The 20,639-nt window shown below is 44.0% G+C and overlaps 1 protein-coding gene across 9 annotated transcripts in view; it reads right to left on the bottom strand.

The window, feature by feature from the left end:
• The window catches only part of EML6 (EMAP like 6), a 298,929-nt gene that overhangs the window by 148,541 nt on the left and 129,749 nt on the right, over positions 1-20,639 (bottom strand). For all 9 annotated transcript variants that reach the window (XR_012667789.1, XM_048842340.2, XM_048842341.2 and 6 more), the window contains one exon: positions 18,119-18,224. Coding sequence is in view for 8 of the 9 variants with exons in the window: in XM_048842340.2 (XP_048698297.1) it covers positions 18,119-18,224 (106 nt within the window). In the remaining variant the exon portion in view is untranslated. The remainder of the gene's footprint in view (positions 1-18,118; positions 18,225-20,639) is intronic.

Genomic DNA, 20,639 nt, shown 5'->3' with positions numbered 1-20,639 from the left:
AATAAACCTCCCTCTTAGCATAAGGAAAATTCACAAGCTAAAAACAAAAGATGATCTAATGCATTTCCTTGCTATTACTTACAATTTCTGCAATTTTAGATGTATCATTTCAGGATCTTTTTAGGAGCTGGTTTACCTGCTTGGTCTCGCTCTCTCTCTCTCTGTCCCAAGAGGGAACAAACAAAGAGGGTACAAACAAAACGTTCCCGCCTCCAGATTTGAAAGTATTTCCCCATTGGTCCTTCTGCTCAGGTGCCAACTAGGTTAATTGAACTGATTAACCCCTTACAGATAAGTGATTCTGTACCTCTGGCCAGAAGGGATTTTATGTTACTGCATACATAAAGGTTGTTAGCCTTCCCTTTATATTTATGAGACCCCCAACTCCAGAGGCTTGAATTATTTAATTTAAAGTGCAACAGCTTCAACAGGAGAGACTGGGAGAGACCCACATCAGAACGTCCTGTAGCTCTTCATTCACAGAATAAGAAATCTGAGCACCTAATTCAGGTTTTGTGAATCCTAATGAATTTCTAGGTGCTTAAATGTTAGGTATAATTGTGCATATCGTCACAGTGCCAAATGCCTTTGTGAATTTCACCCTCTGTCCCTCAGGTCCCGAGCTGTCAAATGGAAGAATAGTACCGCCCTGTCATAATTATAAAGGGAAGGGTAACCACTTTCTCTATACAGTGCTATAAAATCCCTCCCGGACACAGGCAAAATCCTTTCACCTCTAAAGGGTTAAAAAGCTAAGGTAACCCCGCTGGCACCTGACCCAAAATGGCCAATAAGGAGACAAGATTCTTTCAAATCTGGAGGGGGGAACAAAGGGTTTTGTCTGTCTGTGTAATACCTTTGCCGGAAACAAATCAAGAATGCAAGCCTTCCAACTCCTGTAAAGTTAGTAATTAATCTAGCTAGAAAATGCATTAGATTTTCTTTTGTGTTTTGGCTTGTAAAATTCACTGTGCTGGAGGGAATGTGTATTCCTGTTTTTGTGTCTTTTTGTAACTTAAGGTTTTGCCTAGAGGGATTCTCTATGTTTTAAATCTAATTACCCTGTAAAGTATTTACCATCCTAATTTTCCAGAGGTGATTCTTTTACCTTTTCTTTAAATAAAATTCTTCTTTTAAAGAACCTGATTGATTTTTTATTATTCTTAAAATCCAAGGGTTTGGGTCTGTGTTCACCTGTACCAATTGGTGAGGATATTATTATCAAGCCTTCCCCAGGAAAGGGGGTGTAGGGCTGTCATAAATATAAAGGGAAGGGTAAACACCTTTAAATCCCTCCTGGCCAGAGACAAAAACCCTTTCACCTGTAAAGGGTTAAGAAGCTAAGACAACCACGCTGGCACCTGACCAAAATGACCAATGAGGAGACAAGATACTTTCAAAGCTGGAGAGAGTGGGGGGACAAAGGGTTCTCTCTGTGTGTGTGTTGCTTTTGCCGGGACCAGAGCAGGAATGCAGGTCAGAACTCTTGTAAAGGATTAATCTAGTTGTTATCATAGTTGAATCTATGCTAGATTAATCTAGCATATCTAGTTAGATATGCGTTAGAGTCTGTTTTGTTTAAATGGCTGATAAAATAAGTTGTGCTGAATGGAATGTATATTCCTGTTTTTGTGTCTTTTTGTAACTTAAGGTTTTGCCTAGAGGGATTCTCTATGTTTTGAATCTGATTACCCTGAAAGGTATTTACCATCCTGATTTTACAGAGGTGATTCCTTTACTTTTTCTTGAATTAAAATTCTTCTTTTAAGAACCTGATTGCTTTTTCATTGTTCTTAAGATCCAAGGGTTTGGGTCTGTGTTCACCTATGCAAATTGGGAGGATCTTTATAAAGCCTTCCCCAGGAAAGAGGATGTAGGGCTTGGGGGGATTTTTTGGGGAAATATGTTTCCAAGTGGGTTCTTTCCCTGTTATATTTGTTAGACGCATTGTGGTGGCAGCAATAAAGTCCCGGGACAAAAGTCCCGGGACAAAAAAATCTTGTACCTTGGGGAAGTTTTAACCTAAGCTGGTAAAAATAAGCTTAGGGGGTCTTTCATGCAGGTCCCCACATCTGTATCTTGACTTTAGCAAAGCTTGTATCTTGACTTTAGCAAAGCTTTTGACACGGTCTCCCACAGTATTCTTGTCAGCAAGTTAAGGAAATATGGGCTGGATGAATGCACTATAAGATGGGTAGAAAGTTGGCTAGATTGTCGGGCTCAACGGGTAGTGATCAATGGCTCCATGTCTAGTTGGCAGCCGGTGTCAAGTGGAGTGCCCCAGGGGTCGGTCCTGGGGCCGGTTTTGTTCAATATCTTCATAAATGATCTGGAGGATGGTGTGGATTGCACTCTCAGCAAATTTGCGGATGATACTAAACTGGGAGGAGTGGTAGATACGCTGGAGGGCAGGGATAGGATACAGAGGGACCTAGACAAATTGGTGGATTGGGCCAAAAGAAATCTGATGAGGTTCAACAAGGATAAGTGCAGGGTCCTGCATTTAGGATGGAAGAACCCACTGCACAGCTACAGACTAGGGACTGAATGGCTAGGCAGCAGTTCTGCGGAAAAGGACCTAGGGGTGACAGTGGACGAGAAGCTGGATATGAGCCAACAGTGTGCCCTTGTTGCCAAGAAGGCCAACGGCATTTTAGGATGTATAAGTAGGGGCATAGCGAGCAGATCGAGGGACGTGATCGTCCCCCTCTATTCGACATTGGTGAGGCCTCATCTGGAGTTCTGTGTTCAGTTTTGGACCCCACACTACAAGAAGGATGTGGATAAATTGGAGAGAGTCTAGCGAAGGGCAACAAAAATGATTAGGGGTCTGGAACACATGAGTTATGAGGGGAGGCTGAGGGAACTGGGATTGTTTAGTCTGCAGAAGAGAAGAATGAGGGGGGGATATGATAGCTGCTTTCAACTACCTGAGAGGTAGTTCCAGAGAGGATGGTTCTAGACTATTCTCAGTGGTGGAAGAGGACAGGACAAGGAGTAATGGTCTCAAGTTGCAGGGGGGAGGTTTAGGTTGGATATTAGGAAAAACTTTTTCACTAGGAGGGTGGTGAAACACTGGAATGCGTTGCCTAGGGAGGTGGTGGAATCTCCTTCCTTAGAAGTTTTTAAGGTCAGGCTTGACAAAGCCCTGGCTGGGATGATTTAATTGGGGATGGGTCCTGCTTTTGAGCAGGGGGTTGGACTAGATGACCTCCTGAGGTCCCTTCCAACCCTGATATTCTATGTTTCTATGATTCTATGATTCTATGATCTGTACCCTCAGATTCCACAGGCAGAAAGTGTGATGCTATATGGAATATGGGATACCATTTACATTATTAATACCACCAATATTATAAAATTGCAAGGAATCTGACCAGATATGGCATGTAAGGTATTTGTGAAAATGTTATAAGTATGATAATATTGTTTATATGCTTGTATCTCCTTTGTATTATGAGTTATAGATATGGAGGGTATATCTGTATTTCCAAACTTGTACTGTGTTTCTGGGGTGACACTCCCAGACAGAATGGCATCATAGAAGATTATGGTTGGAAGAGACCTCAGGAGGTCATCTAGTCCAACCCCCTGCTCCAAGCAGGACCAACACCAACTAAATCATCCCAGCCACGGCTTTGTCAACCTAGGGCTTAAAAACCCCTAAGGATGGAGATTCCACCACCTCCCTAGGTAACCCATTCCACTATTTCACCACCCTACTAATGAAATAGTGTTTCCTAATATCCAACCTAAACCTCCCCCACTGCAACTTGAGACCATTGCTCCTTGTTCTGTCATCTGCCACTACTCAGAACAACGAAGGTCCGTCCTCTTTGGAACTCCCCTTCAGGTAGTTGAAGGCTGCTATCAAATCCCCCCTCACTCTTCTCTTCTGCAGACTAAACAAGCCCAGTTCCCGCAGTCTCTCCTCGTAAGTCATGTGCCCCAGTCCCCTGCTTGATGTCCATTAAGGGACATCAACTGTACAATGAATCCATTGAAAGGGCCAGGGACTACAACTTTTGACTCAGCAAGGCATGCAAGGGCATGCCTGTGGAAAGAACTATAAGGCCCTTTAATGCCATGTGCTATGAGTTTGTGTTTGGAACAAAGGAAGTACCAGACATATGGCAAAAGGACTATAAAGGGCAGCTGCATCATCTCCATTTTGTCTTCTATCCTGCTTCTTGTCTTCATTCCTGCTTCTTACGTCTGGAGGAATTTTGCTACAACTGAAGCCCTGAACAAGTCAGCAAACTCACCAATACTGCTAAGAACCTGATAAATGGACTTTGAATATTTGTATGTATGTGACTGCTTTACCATTTAACAGCTCTCTTCTTGTTCTTTCTTTCTTCTTTATAATAAATGAGGGATTGACAACCTTTGAGAAGTGGCATGCCAAGTCTTCATTAATTTAAGGTTTCGCATGCCAGTAATAAATTTACATTTACAGGGGCCCCCTGATGGAACCCCAGACTGCCAGTGGGCTGAGCAGGGCCGGTGGCCAGGACCCCAGCTAGCAGGGGCCAGGCCCCTGGAACCCCAGACCAGCAGCGAGGTGAGTGGGGCAGGCGGCTGGTATTCCAGCCAGCAGCAGGCTGAGCAGGGCCGATGGCCAGGACCCAAGCTGGCAAGGGGCAGGCAGCTGGAACCCCAGACTTGTCAGAGGGCTGAGCGGGGCAGGCAGCCAAGACCCCGGCTGGCAAGGGGCCGGTGGCCGGAACTCCAGACCATCAGCGGGCTCAGGGTGGCTGGCAGACAGAACTGCAGACCATTGGTGGGCTGAGCACCTCAGCCCGCCGCCGGTCTGGGGTTCCGTCCACTAGCTCCTGCCAGCCAGCATCCCAGCCGCCAGCCCCGCTCAGCCTGCTGCCAGCCTGGGATTCTGTTCACCCAGGCAGGAAGCAGGCTGAGTGGGGCCAGCAGCCGGGACCCCGGCTGGCAGCAGCATGCCAGTAAAAAATCGGCTCATGTGCCGCCTTTGGTACACATGCCGCAGGTTGCCGACCCCTGTAATAAACCTTTAGTTTTAGACACTAAAGGATTGGCTGGCGGCATGGTATTTTGGGTAAGATCCAACCTAATATTGACCTGGTAATGTGGCTGTCCATTTGGGGTCTGAAGAACATTGTGTATAGTGAGCCGAGTTTTAAAATAACTTCTTACTGTACTGGATCTAGGTGCTGAATAGGAGCCAGAGAACTGGAATGCAATAATGGGGCTGTGTGATTCCTTTTTTTTTTTGCTTTTTGATACCCAGTGTGGGGTTCAGAAGAACAGTTTGGGACTGGTTGGGGAGTTTAACTTCAGTGTTACCCACCATTCTTAGGAGTATCTGCTCTCCTTTGGCATTTCCTTGGGAGTATCTGCCCTGACTTGGGAATATCTGCCCTGACCTTGGCATTTCCAGATTGGGCTACCCCAGGCACCCTGGGTTATGGAAGGGACCACTATGGTCATCTAGTCTGACTCCTGAATACACAGGCCATAGAACTTAAATGACTTCCACAGGGCTACTCAAATGTTTAAAGTTAAGTAGGTGCTTAAATGCTTTGCTGGACTGTAGTCAGAGTGCTCAGTATCTAGCAGGATTGAGCCATAGGAGAAGCAAGGTAAAAAAGGAAATGCAATGGGGACTTAAGGAAGTAGAGAGAGGAACTGTATTGGGAGTGGAATGGAACTAAAAGGGAGGAGGAAGAGTAATTAAGAGGCAGGAAGTAAAGAAGTGGGAAAAGGAGGACAATTGTGATTGCAAAGAAATAAAAGAGAAGGAAACAAGAAATAAAAGGAGATAAAAAGGAAAAAGACGGCAAGAATATAATCTTGCTTTGGTACTGGTAGTGATAAAGGAAGCTAACAATGGAAGGTCAAAGGGTTAATATGTTTTGTTTCTTTAAGAAAAAGATCTGTTTACATACTTCTTAGAAAAATACAATGTTCAAGGGTAAAAAGTGCTAAAAAGCAATACATTTGACATAGAAAAAAGATATGAAAACTTTTCATTAAGAAAACAATCTCACCTAGATTTAAACTCTATACATTTGAAATATAAGGCAGAACTTTATCCACTAAATTACATATAATCTGGTTAATATATATGGGAAATTACAGGTGTTAAATTTGCCACCCAGGGCACACATAACGTTGCATGAATGCAATAACACCAAGTATCATACTAATGCAACTTGAAACTAATTTGGGTGTGTGGGGGAAAGCTACTACTACTACTACCACCACCACCACCACCGGATCCAACCCTGCAATGAGATGTATGTAGGTACACCTCGTGTGTTCATGCAGAACGCCAATGACGTCAACTGAAGTCAGTGGGATTACTCATATGCTTAAAGTTAAGCATGTGTGTTTGCATGATCAGGGCCTAAGGTACTGCCATGACAATACCAAAGACTGTATTTTTTTGTATTTTTATACAGACCTATCACTAACAGACAGGTGCCCAGTTCATGCTTTGTGCTTATAAAAGGACATATATAGTCTTACATAAAAAGTAAACTAAAACTAAAATGCAGGTGAAATATTTACTTTATGTTGAAGAAGTAAAACACATTTCAATTCTGTTTGTATATTCATTAACATTTGTAGTAATGTAGATATTGATATAAACTAGGTAACACAATCACTGAAAGTTATGACCCTTATATTAATTTTAAAATAAGTCAATTTTTCCTTCCACCTAATTCTTATTAGATTTGTTACATTCATGAAATAGTATGATTAGACTCTCTAAAGCTGATAATAAAGCACCTTCAAATTCTCATTAATGTTAAATTCCTGTTCACATTAACAAAGATGTTTTAGTGGATAGTGAATCTATTATATTTCAAGGATACTGAGAGTACAAATCCTGTATTTTTTTAAACCCCTTTTGTTTTCTCTTAGGCCATGTATAAAGTAGAAAAACAGGTTGTATTTAAGAATATGTTTCTAAACACTATAATAGATGGGAAATCCTCTGGTTGATCAGGACCAGCTAACACATTTTTAAAGGTGTTCAGCTCTGTCTATACTACTGTCAAGGTTTCTTCCCCAAGGTTCCTTCTGAACTCTAGGGTACAGATGTGGGGACCTGCATGAAAGACCCCCTAAGCTTATTCTTACCAGCTTAGGTTAAAACTTCCCCAAGGCACAGATTTCTTTCTTGCCTTGGGAACCAGCTTAGGTTAAAAACCTGGTACGCTGCCACCACCAAGCTATTTAAACAAAGAACAAGGAAAGAGACCACTTGGAGACGTCTTCCCCGAAAATATCCCCCCAAGCCCTACACCCCCTTTCCTGGGGAAGGCTAGAGAATAATATCCTCACCAATTGGTACAGGTGAACACAGACCCAAACCCTTGGATCTTAAGAACAATGAAAAAATCAATCAGGTTCTTAAAAGTCAGAACTTTATTAGAAGAACAAAAAAAGTTAAGAGAACAACTCTAAGATCAGAATGGAAGATAATCTTACAGGCAGTCAGATTCAAAACAGAGAATCCCTCTAGGCAAAACCTTAAGTTACAAAAAGACACAAAAACAGGAATACACATTTCCTCCTCCAGCACAGTGAATTTACAAGCCAAAAAACAAAGAAAACCTAACGCATTTTCTAGCAAGATTACTTACTAACTTTACAGGAGTTGGAAGGCTTGTATCCTTGATCTGTTCCCAGCAAAGGTATCACACAGACAGACCAAAACCTTTTCTCCCCCTCCAGATTTGAAAGTATCTTGTCCCTTCATTGGTCATTTTGGGTCAGGTGCCAGCAAGGTTACCTTAGCTTCAAGGATTTTGCCTCTGGCCAGGAGGGATTTTATAGCACTGTGTACAGAAAGGTGGTTACCCTTCCCTTTATGTTTATGACAACTATGGTTTAAAACACACTGTTTAAGGTGCTAACCAATCCATTTTAAAACTCAACCTATTTTCCTTGTCTAGGCATGACCTTAGTGCCAAACAGATTGATAAAGATCATTACATGCTGAAAATGTAGCAATAAAAATGTTTAAGCACTTTATGTTGAAGAAGCTAACATATATAAGATTAAGTCTATTTTCAAAAAATTTTGCATCAGAGAAGGTTGGTAAACTTTAGGTATAAGAATTCTAGGCATGCTTGTCACATGAAAATTAAGGGTCCAAACTGGCAGTCCTTGTAGAACATAAGAATGGCCATACTAGGGCAGATCAATCCATCTAGCCCAGTATCCTGTCTTCCAACAGTGGCTGGTGCCAGATGCTTCAGTGAGAGTGAACAGAACAGAGAAATGTATTGAGTTATCCATTCCCTGTTGTCCAGTCCCAGATTCTAGCAATCAGAAGTTTAGGGACACCCAGAGCACAGGGATGCATCCCTGACCATCTTGGCTAATGGCCATTGATGGACCTACCTCATGAACTTATTAATTCTTTGTTGAATTGAGTTATACTTTTGGCCTTTACAGCATCCTCTGGCAATGAGTTAGAGGTTGAATGTGCATCATGTGAAGTAATACTTCCTTTTGTTTGTTGTAAACCTGCTGCCTATGAATTTCGTTGGATGACCCCTGGTTTGTGTTTTCGGTGAAGGAGTAAATAACACTTCCCTATTCACTTTCTCCAAATCATTTGTGATTTTATAGACCTATATCATATCCCTCTTTAGTCATTTCTCTTCTAAAATGAGAAGTCTTTTTAATTTCTCCTCACATGGAAGCCGTTCCATATTCTTAATCATTTTTGTTGCCCATCTCTGTGTCTTTTCTAAGTCTAATATATGTTTTTGAGATGGTGTGAGCATATCATGGATTTATATAGTGGCATTATGATATTTTCCATCTTATTATCTATCCCTTTCCTAAAGGCTCTTACATTGCTAGCTGTTTTGACTGCCACTGCACATTAAGCAGACATTTTCAGAGAACTATCCACGATGACTCTAAGATCTCTTTCCTAAGTGATAACAGCTAGTTTAGATCCCTTAGTGACAAATTATTCAACACCCAAAAGGCTGCTCCTGGCAGTAAAATCACTAGATTTTAACCAAACCCTACAGTTAACGTTCCTGATAAAGATCCGAAACTTGAAGGGTAGGTGTTTGTAGTCTAGTTTGAATCCAGGTGCATCCCAAATCACCACCAGAACAGCCAAAGTTTGCAGAAAATTTTCAAGGACAGATGATCTGATCTTGCAAGATTTCCTTAATTTTGGAGTAGTTTACAAGTTACTAACACTGTTGAATGCAAACCTGAACCTAGAAGAACTTTTCCCTAGGGCTAGCTCTGAATACCAACACCTCTATCCATTCCTATTTTTAAAAGCATTATAATTAGACTATGTTTCATCATACATATTTAATTAGGGTTGAAAATTTGGGAATATTCAGTGCAACATTTTATTTAGTTTCCAATTTCTGCTTTTTAGTTAGAGTGAGGCAAAAAACTGTTGTTTAATTTTGTAATTTTTGAGGAACCGTTCTGCTGTTTAGGGGTAAACTTCAAGAGGAGGTTTAAAGTTGCCACATACCATGCAATATACTATACAGCACCGCAATTGTTGTTGATCATTGCACACACAAAGACAGGACAACCCAGTTGCAGAGACTGAGTCACAGAATGCAGCCATGCAAAATTACAACAGCACCAATACTGTGTTCACTTAACTTACTTTGTTAGATAAATAACTTATTCAAAAACCTCAGTCAACAATGAAATATCACAACTCTGAGAGAAAGGATTTCATATTAAAAATGTATAAAATTTTAAAAACTTTTACTTATGGCTGGTACCTTATGGTATTATTATGTATTAAACCCTCCATAATTTTAAAAACAGACATTTTATTAACATTTAAAAATTCCAACCAGTGCATGAACAAGTGTTTACAATTTTCCAATACATTGGTGGTTAACATATAGTAGCATCACAAAGTCACTCTTATGTGTTGACATGATACAGCACAACTAGAGATAGGCCCAAGCTGAAAAATGGGATCCAGTTCTAAATTTTTCCTAACCCTATTGGGTATTTGAATCCAGAATTTTGGTTGAAAATCTGGATACTTACTGTGACAGTAACTGGAGTTCTTTGAAATGTATAGTTCCTATGTATATTCCACTTGAGATGTGCATGCACTCCATGTGCCTCAGAGATCAGAAGATTTTTCATTGGTAGCATCCTTTGGTCTGTACCTTAGCCTTTCTCCTCCTCATGTTCCAAACTGAGGGCATAGACCATAGAATAAGGATCAGAAGCAGGGGAGAAGGAGGGTAGGTAATGGAATACAAATTAGGGACCATACATATCAAAGAACTCCAGTTACTGTACCAGGGAAGTAACCAGACTTTGTTAAGTGATGGTCCCTACATGTATTCCACATGAGGTGACTCACAAATAGTATTCATTGAGGAGGAAGGTATGAGAAACCCCGCTGTTCCAGATAGCAGGAGTGCTCTGCCAAGGGATACACCTGCCATAGAACCTTGTACCACGGTGCAATGTCCCACAAATGTATGCACAGAGTTTCAAGTTGCCACTCTATAGCTCTCCAGAAGAGAGGCATCATGAAATGAAGCTACCAGCCCAGCCTGAGCTCTGGTCAAGTGGGCTCTCACACCCTGTAGGGGCGGGGTCAGCATCAACACATGCAAAGCAGGATGCAGCCTGGTATTCATTTGGAACGTCTCTGTGCAGAGATAGCTGAAAGTATGAGAGGGGACGCAAAGGAAACAAGCAATTTAGGAGATTTCCTGAAGGGTTTCGTCCTTTGCAGGTCAAATGCCAAGACCTGACAGACATCTGGAGAGCAGAGCCTCCTTTCTTCTCTAGTGGCATGGGGCTTTGGATAGAAGATAGGAAAGTGGATGATCTGATTCAGATAGAATTCTGAGATTACTTTAGCAATAAATTTAGGATGTAACCTAAAGAAAACCTTATTTTTATGGAAGACCATAGAAGGAGGATCCCTGATAAAGGCCCCTAGCTTGCCCATGCTTTCTTCTAGCTGAGGTGATTGGAACCAGGAAAGAAACCTTCATAGATAGATGAGCAAAGGGCCACAGGGTCAAATGGACAATCTGTTAATGCTGAGGTCCCATATCAGGGTAGTCTTCAGCACTGGAGGAAGAGTTCTGACTAGTTCCTTCAGAAACCATACTCTGGTGGAATAGGTGAAGAGCGAATGTCTGTCAACCAGAGGGTGAAAGGTGCTAATAGCTGCCAAGTGCACTCGCAAAGCGCTGGTAGTCTAGATGTTTTTAGAAAGAGGAGGTAGTCCAGAATAGTAGGGATCTCAGCAACCTCTGGGGGGGGGTACCTGATAACACTGGCACCAGGTAGAACAACCTTTTCCATTTTGCTGTACAGCATTTTCTTGTTGAGTCTTTTCTGCTATTGTTAAGGATGGATTGTACTGTGACCATGGATTGTACTGCTGCTGAGCACAATCGCTCTAGATTCATCACCCATCCAAATACCAAGCTGTTAGATAGAGATACGCTGGGTTGGAGTGGAGGATCTAGCCCTTGTCCTGGGTCAACAGGCCTGAGAAAAGCTGAATGTCAATGCATGTACACAAGGCCATCTGGAGAATGCTTGTAAACTAGAACTATCTCAGCTACTGAGAAGCAACTAGAATCATTGATGCTTTTTCTTGTTTAATTTTCCTCTGAACTTGAGGTAAAAGAGGGATGGGCCAAAATGCAAACATCGTGGTTCTGACCATTGCACTAGAAATGCATCTCCTCTGGAATAGAGGCCCTGAACTGCACTGGAGCAGTAGATCAGGTATTTCTTTGTCTCTTGGGACACAAAGAAATCTCATAATGGGAATCTCCACTGTTGAAGTACCACCAAATTCTGTAGTTCCCACTTGTGCTCTCTGGAGAAATGCAGACTGAGGCTGTCTGCCAGAGCACTCTGCACTCCCAGAAACTGCACTGCCGAGAGGATGATTTGGTGGTGAATGCACCAGTTCCAGAGTTTGATAGCTTCTGTGAAAAGAGGGATGGACCTTGCTCCTCCCTGCTCATATATAAAATAAGCTGTCATCTTCTTAGACATGACTTGAACATGCAGAGTTCAAATAAACAGCAGGAATTGTTTGCAGGCCTCATGGACTGTAGACTGTAGGCCTCTGGAGTGTCTACAGGCCATGAGGATCCAAGTACCCTGTTGTTGGGTCTAAGTACCCTGTGCTATTTGTTTGATGAGAAAGGCTCCCCTGCGTAGGAGGGAGGCCTCTGATCAATCTTTTTGTGGGTGGCAGAGGAGCAAAGGAAATCCCCTCACACACTGCCTCCCTGTTTTCCCACCAGATAAATGAAGTCAGAACTCTGTGGGGAAGTGAGACCAGTTTGTCTGGACTGTGCTTGCTTGGTGCGTAGACTGTCCACAACCAAATCTGTAGACTTCTTAGACAAAATCTCACAAAGGATGTCACAAATATGCATAAAGCTATCTGACCTAGGAAGACAAGACAGGATCCTACTGTCATCTGAGGATTTAGTTGAATCATAGAATATCAGGGTTGGAAGGGACCTCAAGAGATCATCTAGTCCAACCCCCTACTCAAAGCAGGACCAATCCCCAACTAAATCATCCCAGACAGGGCTTTGTCAAGCCTCACCTTGACAACTTCAAGAGAAGGAGATTCCACCACCTCCCTAGGTAACCCATTCCAGTGTTTCACCACCCTCCGAGTGAAAAAGTTTTTCCTAATATCCAACCTAGACCTCCCCCACTGCAACTTGAGACCATTACTATTCATTCTATCATCTGCTACCACTGAAAACAGTCTAGATCCATCCTCTTTGGAACCCCTTTCAGGTAGTTGAAAGCAGCTATCAAATCCCCCCTCATTCTTCTCTTCCGCAGACTAAACAACCCCAGTTCCCTCAGCTTCTCCCCATAAGTCATGTGTTCCAGTCCCCTGATCATTTTTGTTCACTCCGCTGGACTCTTTCCAATTTTTCCACATCCTTCTTGTAGTGTGGGGCCCAAAACTGGACACAGTACTCCAAATGAGGCCTCACCAATTTTGATTAGAGGGGAACGATCATGTCCCTCAATCTGCTGGCAATGCCCCACTTATACATCCAAAAATGCCATTGGCCTTCTTGGCAACAAGGGCACACTGTTGACTCATACCCAGCTTCTCGTCCACTGTAACCCCTAGGTCCTCTTCTGCAGAACTGTTGCCTAGCCATTCGGTCCCTAGTCTGCAGCGGTGCATGGGATTCTTCCATCCTAAGTGCAAGACTCTGCACTTGTCCTTGTTGAACGTCATCAGATTTCTTTTGGCCCAATCCTCTAATTTGTCTAGGGCCCTCTGTATCCTATCCCTACCCTCCAGCATATCTGCCTCTCCTCCCAATTTAGTGTCATCTGCAAACTTGCTGAGGGTGCAGTCCATGCCATCCTCCAGATCATTAAAGAAGATATTGAACAAAACCGGCCCAAGGACCGACCCTTGGGGCACTCCACTTGATTCCAGCTGCCAACTAGACATGGAGCCATTGATCACTATCCGTTGAGCCCAACAATCTAGCCAACTTTCTATCCACCTTATAGTCCATTCATCCAGCCCATACCTCTTTAACTTGCTGGCAAGAATACTGTGGGAGACCCTATCAAAAGCTTTGCTGAAGTCAAGGAATAACACGTCCACTGCTTTCCCCTCATCCACAGAGCCAGTTATCTGGTCATAAAAGGCAATTAGATTAGTCAGGCATGACTTGCCCTGGGTGAATCCATGCTGACTGTTACTGATCACTTTCCTCTCCTCTAAGTGCTTCAGAATTGATTCCTTGAGGACCTGCTCCATGATTTTTCCAGGGACTGAGGTGAGGCTGACTGGCCTGTAGTTCCCAGGATCCTCCTTCTTCCCTTTTTTAAAGATGGGCACTACATTACCCTTTTTCCAGTCATCTGGGACCTCCCCCGATCACCATGGGTTTTCAAAGATAATGGCCAATGGCTCTGCAATCACATCCGCTGACTCCTTTACCACCCTCAGATGCAGCGCATCTGGCCCCATGGACTTGTGCTCGTCTAGCTTTTCTAAATAGTCCCGAACCACTTCTTTCTCCATAGAGGGCTGGTCGCCTCCTCCCCATACTGTGCTGCCCAGTGCAGTATTCTGGGAGCTGACCTTCTTCGTGAAGACAGAAGCAAAAAAGCATGGAGTACATTAGCTTTTTCCACATCCTCTGTCGTTAGGTTGCCTCCCTCATTCAGTAAGGGGCCCACACTTTCCTTGACTTTTTTCAAAGAAATCAGACAAGTGGCCATTCACTGGCATATCAGAGACTGCATGGACAGATAAATTTGCATTGTAGAAAGCACCAGCGGGGAAGAAACCAGCATGGAACCTTCTTCATTTGACTTCATGGCCCATTCCTCACAGCAGGGGCACTGAACTTTGAGAAGGATACATTTCTATAAAAGAGAGGGGCAAAGAACTCCAAGTTATACTTCACCCACGACTTACAAAGGAACCAAGCACTTTGTATTTTGTGGGAAATCCTGACCAATGGGGCGGACAGCAATCTTGCTGGAAGGACGTGTGGTAAGAAACTCATCTTGAACCAAGGCTGTAGTTTGGTTAAATTTTGGTTACTAGAAAGCATTTTTCACTTTTATTTGCCTGTAACCATTTCTGATTTTATCCCTTATACTTCAACTCACTGAAAACCTCTCTCTTTCATTAAATAACCTTTTACTTCTATTCTGAATCAACCCAGGACTGTGTTTCACTTGAAGTCATATTAACTGCAGTTAAAGCAAGAAGGTGCTGCGCTTTTGTCTTTTTAAAGGAGCAACAGAACTTATCACTCCTCTGAATGTTCCAGGAGGGGCTGGACATTTCATGGTACATGGTTTGGGGGAAATTCAGGAGTAGGTGTGTGTTGGGATCACTTGGAAGTAGTAACCAAAGCTGGTGGAGACCAGAGTGTGACTGTGGTGAAAAAAGCAGGCTGCTGGAGTCAGAGTTGCTGAACCAGGGCTACTCAACACACAGACACTCAGTGCATGTTGACTGGGAACATCCAGACATGAGGCTACAGAAGCAGAGCATTTAAGGCACTCAGGATTACAGGACAAGCAGTGACATAACCTCTCACTAATCTGAATTGCACCCCAGAATGTGATATGTGAAAATAAGCATCTTTACATCAAGAGCTGTAAACAGAATGATCACCCTGACCTCTATAAGTCCATGAGGGAACTATAAAGGTCAGGGTGATCACTCTGAACTTCAGGCTGTGGATGAAGACATCCAGCTGTTTCAAATCTACTATGGGCCTTCAGTCTCCTTTCTTCTTGGGGATGAGGAAGTATCTTGAGTGTAATCCTTTTCCCTTGTACTGTTTCTATGGCTCCTGGAGGATGCTCAGACTACTTCCTGTCTGAGCATCCTTGCATGAGAACGGACCCTGAAGAACCTCAATCCACTCAGGAACACTCTGAGGAAAATCAGCAACCTGATCATAGAATCATAGAATATCAGGGTTGGAAGGGACCCCAGAAGGTCATCTAGTCCAACCCCCTGCTTGAAGCAGGACCAATTCCCAGTTAAATCATCCCAGCAAGGGCTTTGTCAAGCCTGACCTTAAAAACCTCTAAGGAAGGAGATTCTACCACCTCCCTAGGTAACGCATTCCAGTGTTTCACCACCCTCTTAGTGAAAAAGTTTTTCCAAATATCCAACCTAAACCTCTCCCACTGCAACTTGAGACCATTACTCCTCGTTCTGTCATCTGCTACCATTGAGAACAGTCTAGAGCCATCCTCTTTGGAACCCCCTTTCAGGTAGTTGAAAGCAGCTATCAAATCCCCCCTCATTCTTCTCTTCTGCAGGCTAAACAATCCCAGCTCCCTCAGCCTCTCCTCATAAGTCATGTGTTCCAGACCCCAGAGTGGATCAGCTGAACCACTCACCCCTGCGGGATTACCTGTCTCAGGCTGTCTCAATTACAGATCCCAGGGACCCAAATAAGTGCAGTGCCAGGGATCATGGGGGTAACGAGGAAGGGAGGGTAACACTGATTCTGATAGTCCTTCCTGTGAGAGTGGGAAGATGCTCATGAGTTCTTGGATCATCTGTTGGGGCTGACTGCCCACTTTGAAAAGGCTGGTGATGCTCTCCTGTTGATTCCAGATTTGTTGGGAGGAGTGTGAGGTCTTTGTATTGATGGGTGGTGCCCTCTGTACTGGTGGTCTTATTATACCTCAGCTAGTCATTGGTACCTGTGAGTGTTGAACAGATGGTGTGGGGACCTCCCTGGTTAGGACTGGATTAGATAGAATTGGCAATTCCAGGCCTGCACAGATAGTAAGATCCTCCAGGATAGCATATATGGCCCCTGTTGCTTAAGAGCGGACAGGGCTTCTGTTCCTTGGTGGCTCTGCATAAGTTCAGTCTCAGACCATGGGTGATAGCAGTGTAGTCTGGAAGAGCAGACTTGAAGTGTTGCTGACGGGTGCATTCGGTGGCAGTGTGGACAACCAGAGAGTTAGGTGGTGGGTGGGTAAAAAGGAAATCAGCGCCCTTAGAGGGGATAAAGTATCAGCATTCCACTCACTTTTGGTGTGGGGGTGCAGGATGCTGGCATATGCCATAAAGCTTGGGCTGACTGTAAGATGGCACCATGTATTGGTAAGGAGGTACGAGACAGTCTGGAAGGTTGAAGGATGTCCAGGAATTGGTTCTGGGAGTCTTGAACATCCTCTACTGGGAGACTGAGTGCAGAAGCCATCAATTGTGCATGGTCATCTGGTGGTGAGAGGGAAGGTGGAATAAGGGCATCGTCCAGTGATGACAAAGTGCCTATAGGGACTGCTGGTTCCGATGGTGCCACTGAGGCCAGCAGTGCTGACGGAGTGGGAGCACCCAGGGGTTCCTCCTGAAACAGGAGACAGACCATGCGGGCGATGCATACTGAAATGGTGGTAGGGGTCCCATGAGGGCCAGTAAGGCCAGGAGTAGGGATCGCCATGCATTGGTAAAGGAACCACAGGTCGACTGCAGGATCATATCCCAGAGGATAGGACTGGTGTCATGGTTCCAGGCTGTAGGAGAAGGCCGGGGAAAGGGCCATGTCAACCCCCTGCCCCAGCCCAGAGCCTGCATCCAGCACCCAAACTCTGTCCCAGAGCCTGCACCCCTCCTGTACCCAAACTTCCTCCCAGAGCTGGCACCCCAAACCCTCTCCTGCACCCAAACTCCCTCCCAGAGCCTTAGGCAGGTGTATGTGGGGGGGGGGGGCAGGACTTGGACCCATTCTGGGCACCACCAAATATTATACAAACCTGGCCGGTGCCGCACATGAGGGACCCGGTGAGGCGCTCACCATCGGTGATGGGCGCCGCTCTGGTGGTTCCGTCAGAGCTGGGTCTGGTTGCACATGTGGGCACATTGCCTCCTCCATTAGAAAATTATGGAGGCGAAGTTCATGAGCTGCTCGGGTCCGCAATGGAAATGAGCAGCAGATGGAGCAGCGAGAAACTATGTGGGCTTCACCCAGGCAGTACAGGCCATGAGTGTGTTCGTCACCCACCAAAAAGGGGTAAGGGCACGAGGCACAGTTCTTGAAACTCGCTTGTTGGGTCTGGGGAGGAGGAGAAGTCCCAGATAGGGGAAATTCAAGGGAGAACCTAACTAACTACTATGAATGAATGGACAACTATCTAACTAGAAAGAACTAGGTACAAAGGCAAATGCAGTACTCTTAGCTCACTAAGACCACAGAGGAACAGAGGATTCTGACTCTGGAGTGGAGTCAACCCACACAGCCTCTTAAAGCCTCGGATGAGTCATGTGGTCAATGTACGACGCACATGTGAGTCAATGGAAACTACTATGAACAGTTCTGGCTCTGGTGAATGGCGCACATGCGCACCCGCAATTGGAATATGCACAGGGAGCAGCACTTGAATAATAATCCATTTTTAGGGCAAAAAAAAAAAAAAAAGGCCATGTACTTGATTCCCATACACAATCCCACTCTTATCAAACAGCCCATGTGAAATTGATCTTAATTATAAAAATGTCCTTTTATCTAAAAGATAAATTTCATTTTTAGACTAAATGACTAATTTTAATAATTCATTCTGATGTGTGTGGGTTGTTGCTTACCTGAAAAATCCAGTGCACATACTCCTCTTTGGTGCTGGCCTTTCAGCAACGATAAACATTTTAGTGTCTGTGTGTCCCACACATGAATAGCAGCATCTCTTCCAACCTAAATTAGAATGCTAATCTTAATAGCTGTTCCTAAATTACTATAACAATATTTAGCACTTTTGCATCTTCAAAATACTTTAGAAGCATTAACCTTTGCACTCATTAGATCTTATCTTCATGAAGAACTGCTCTCTCCAATTTCTCCATCTCTGACTTCCATTTCCCTGGTCACTACCACATCTCCCTTACTATCACCCACCTGCCCCTCAGCATTGCCCAGAAACCCCATCCTCCTGTGATTTCCTATTCATCAACACCGAGAACTTCTCTTTCATTCTCAGTGCCCTCTTCCTCACCTTCTCTTATGGTAGATATCCCACAACCATACAGACTTCTTCCACTAATTCACTTCTTTCAGTTTTGCCATCCTTTTAGCCACACAGGTCTACTTCTCCACCTTCACTCAATCCCACACCCACAACCCCAGCTGTCCTTTTTTTTTACCTCCCTTTTCTGTCCCTTCCCCCCATCTCTGCACCGCCTTCAAAGGAAATGTTGAAAACCATCTGGCATAACCTTCTTCTCATCTCTCCTTTTTCACTGCATACTCTCCTGCTTTCCTCCTCCAGTTTCTTCCAGTCTCCTGACCTCCCTCACCCCCTACTCTATTTTTTCCTTCCCCTCCCTGTATGAGCATGCTTTGGTCTCCCCCATCTTAAAATCAAACAAAAACCACCTCACTGTAGCTTCCTTTAAAATTATCACCCAATCTCTCTTCTCTTGTTCATTTCCAAATTCTTTCAATGCACCTTCTAGAACCACTGTCTGAAGTTCCTTCCCTCCCATTCCAGCCTAGATCCTCTCCAATCTGACTTCCAGCTTTACACTCCACAGAAGCCACACTTAACAAAGGGTCTATTGAGCACTTTGCATCCAAATAACATGGATACATCCTTGTTCTCCTTGACCTACTGGCTACTTTGATGCTGCTGGCCATGGTCTTTTAAAATTTCACCTTCCCTCAGCTTTTGTGACTATTCCTAGTTCTCTTCCTACCTCTTTAATAATTTCTTCAGCGTTTTGTTTGGTAGGTCCTCCTCATATGCCTGTAACTAATGTTTGAGGTTCAAGAGAGCTCCAGCCTTTACACTCTTCTTCCTCTGCATTCTGTCTCTGGATGATCTTATCCATAAACAAAACTTTGACTTCATATCCACGTCAGACTTGCCTTCATCTGCACAAACTTAAATCTCAGCCTGTCCTTCTGACATCTCTTTGTGGATGTCCAGCCATTCAATTTAAATGCAACATTCCCAAATCAGAGGTCTTATATTTTGTCCCAAAGCCTCTCCTCTCCCTCCTTTCCCCTCTGGGCATCATCTTTAATTCAACCCTCCTTTGAAATCCACACATCTAGGCTGCGTCTAAATCTCTCCACTTCGTGGTAAAGAATGTTTCTAAAATTTGACCTTTTCTCTCTCTACACGATCAAATTCTCATCTAGGCCCTTATCTTGCATCTTAACTGCTGCAACTTCCTCCTCCCTGGCCTTAACTGCTGCACCTTTGTTCCCCTCAAGTCTATTCAAAATGCTGCTTCTAGGATTATCTTCCTGGTTCTGAGCACATCAGTCTTCTCTTTGAGTTTCTCCAATGCTTTCACTTATCTACACATCCAACATATGTTTCTTGTCTCTATCTATAAGCCTTTTCAGGACTTGGTCCCACGCTACATAGTTGATCTAGTAATTTATATCATGATGATGATGATGCCTGCTTTTCCTTCTCCAACATTCCCAGTCTTTACTGCCCACCAGTCAGCTTCTCCCTAGACACCTTTGAGCTTTCCCCCATTACCACTCCTTATGAATAAGTAAAACTCACTTTTATAATCCATATAGTTCGATTTCATCTTTCTTCAAATCCCTCAACACTCATCCCTGCCATGATGAGTACAAATCCCTGCCTGATGAGAATGGATAGGGAAACAGTAGACTACAGGTTTGTCTTAGTGGGTGGAAAAAAAAGGCACCTTTAGTGTGATTTTCCCATTTGCCCGTGACTTTTTCTGTCAGTCACTCACTCACAGCAGCAGCAGCTCTGATCCCACAGGGCTGGGCCCAGCTCCCTGCTTTGGGCATTATGACCTCGTACACCAGGTTGCAGTGCCACTCAGGATTGGCCCACCCAACCTCTGTCATAATGTGGTGGGGGGAGTGCTGGGCAAACCAGAGCAAACATGCCAAGTCACAATGCCCAGAGCAGGGTGCCAGGCACAGGCCCACAGGACCTGCTGCTGCAGGATGAGCGTGTGCAGGCTCTCACTTTTCAGAGCATCCTCCCTCTCCTTGGGCAGCCCTCCCTTCCACACCAAGTCAGGATTAGGGTTGCAATCCTGAGGTTAAAGGTGCTGCTGTGGATGGTCCATACCTCCTCAGCAGGGCAAGGAGTACAATATTTTTTTAAATCAAAAG

The sequence above is a fragment of the Caretta caretta genome, chromosome 3 (genome assembly GCF_965140235.1).
Source record: "Caretta caretta isolate rCarCar2 chromosome 3, rCarCar1.hap1, whole genome shotgun sequence".
Classification (NCBI taxonomy): Eukaryota; Metazoa; Chordata; order Testudines; family Cheloniidae; genus Caretta; species Caretta caretta.
Note: the sequence above shows the minus strand (reverse complement) of the source record. Positions and strands in the feature narration are given on the sequence as shown.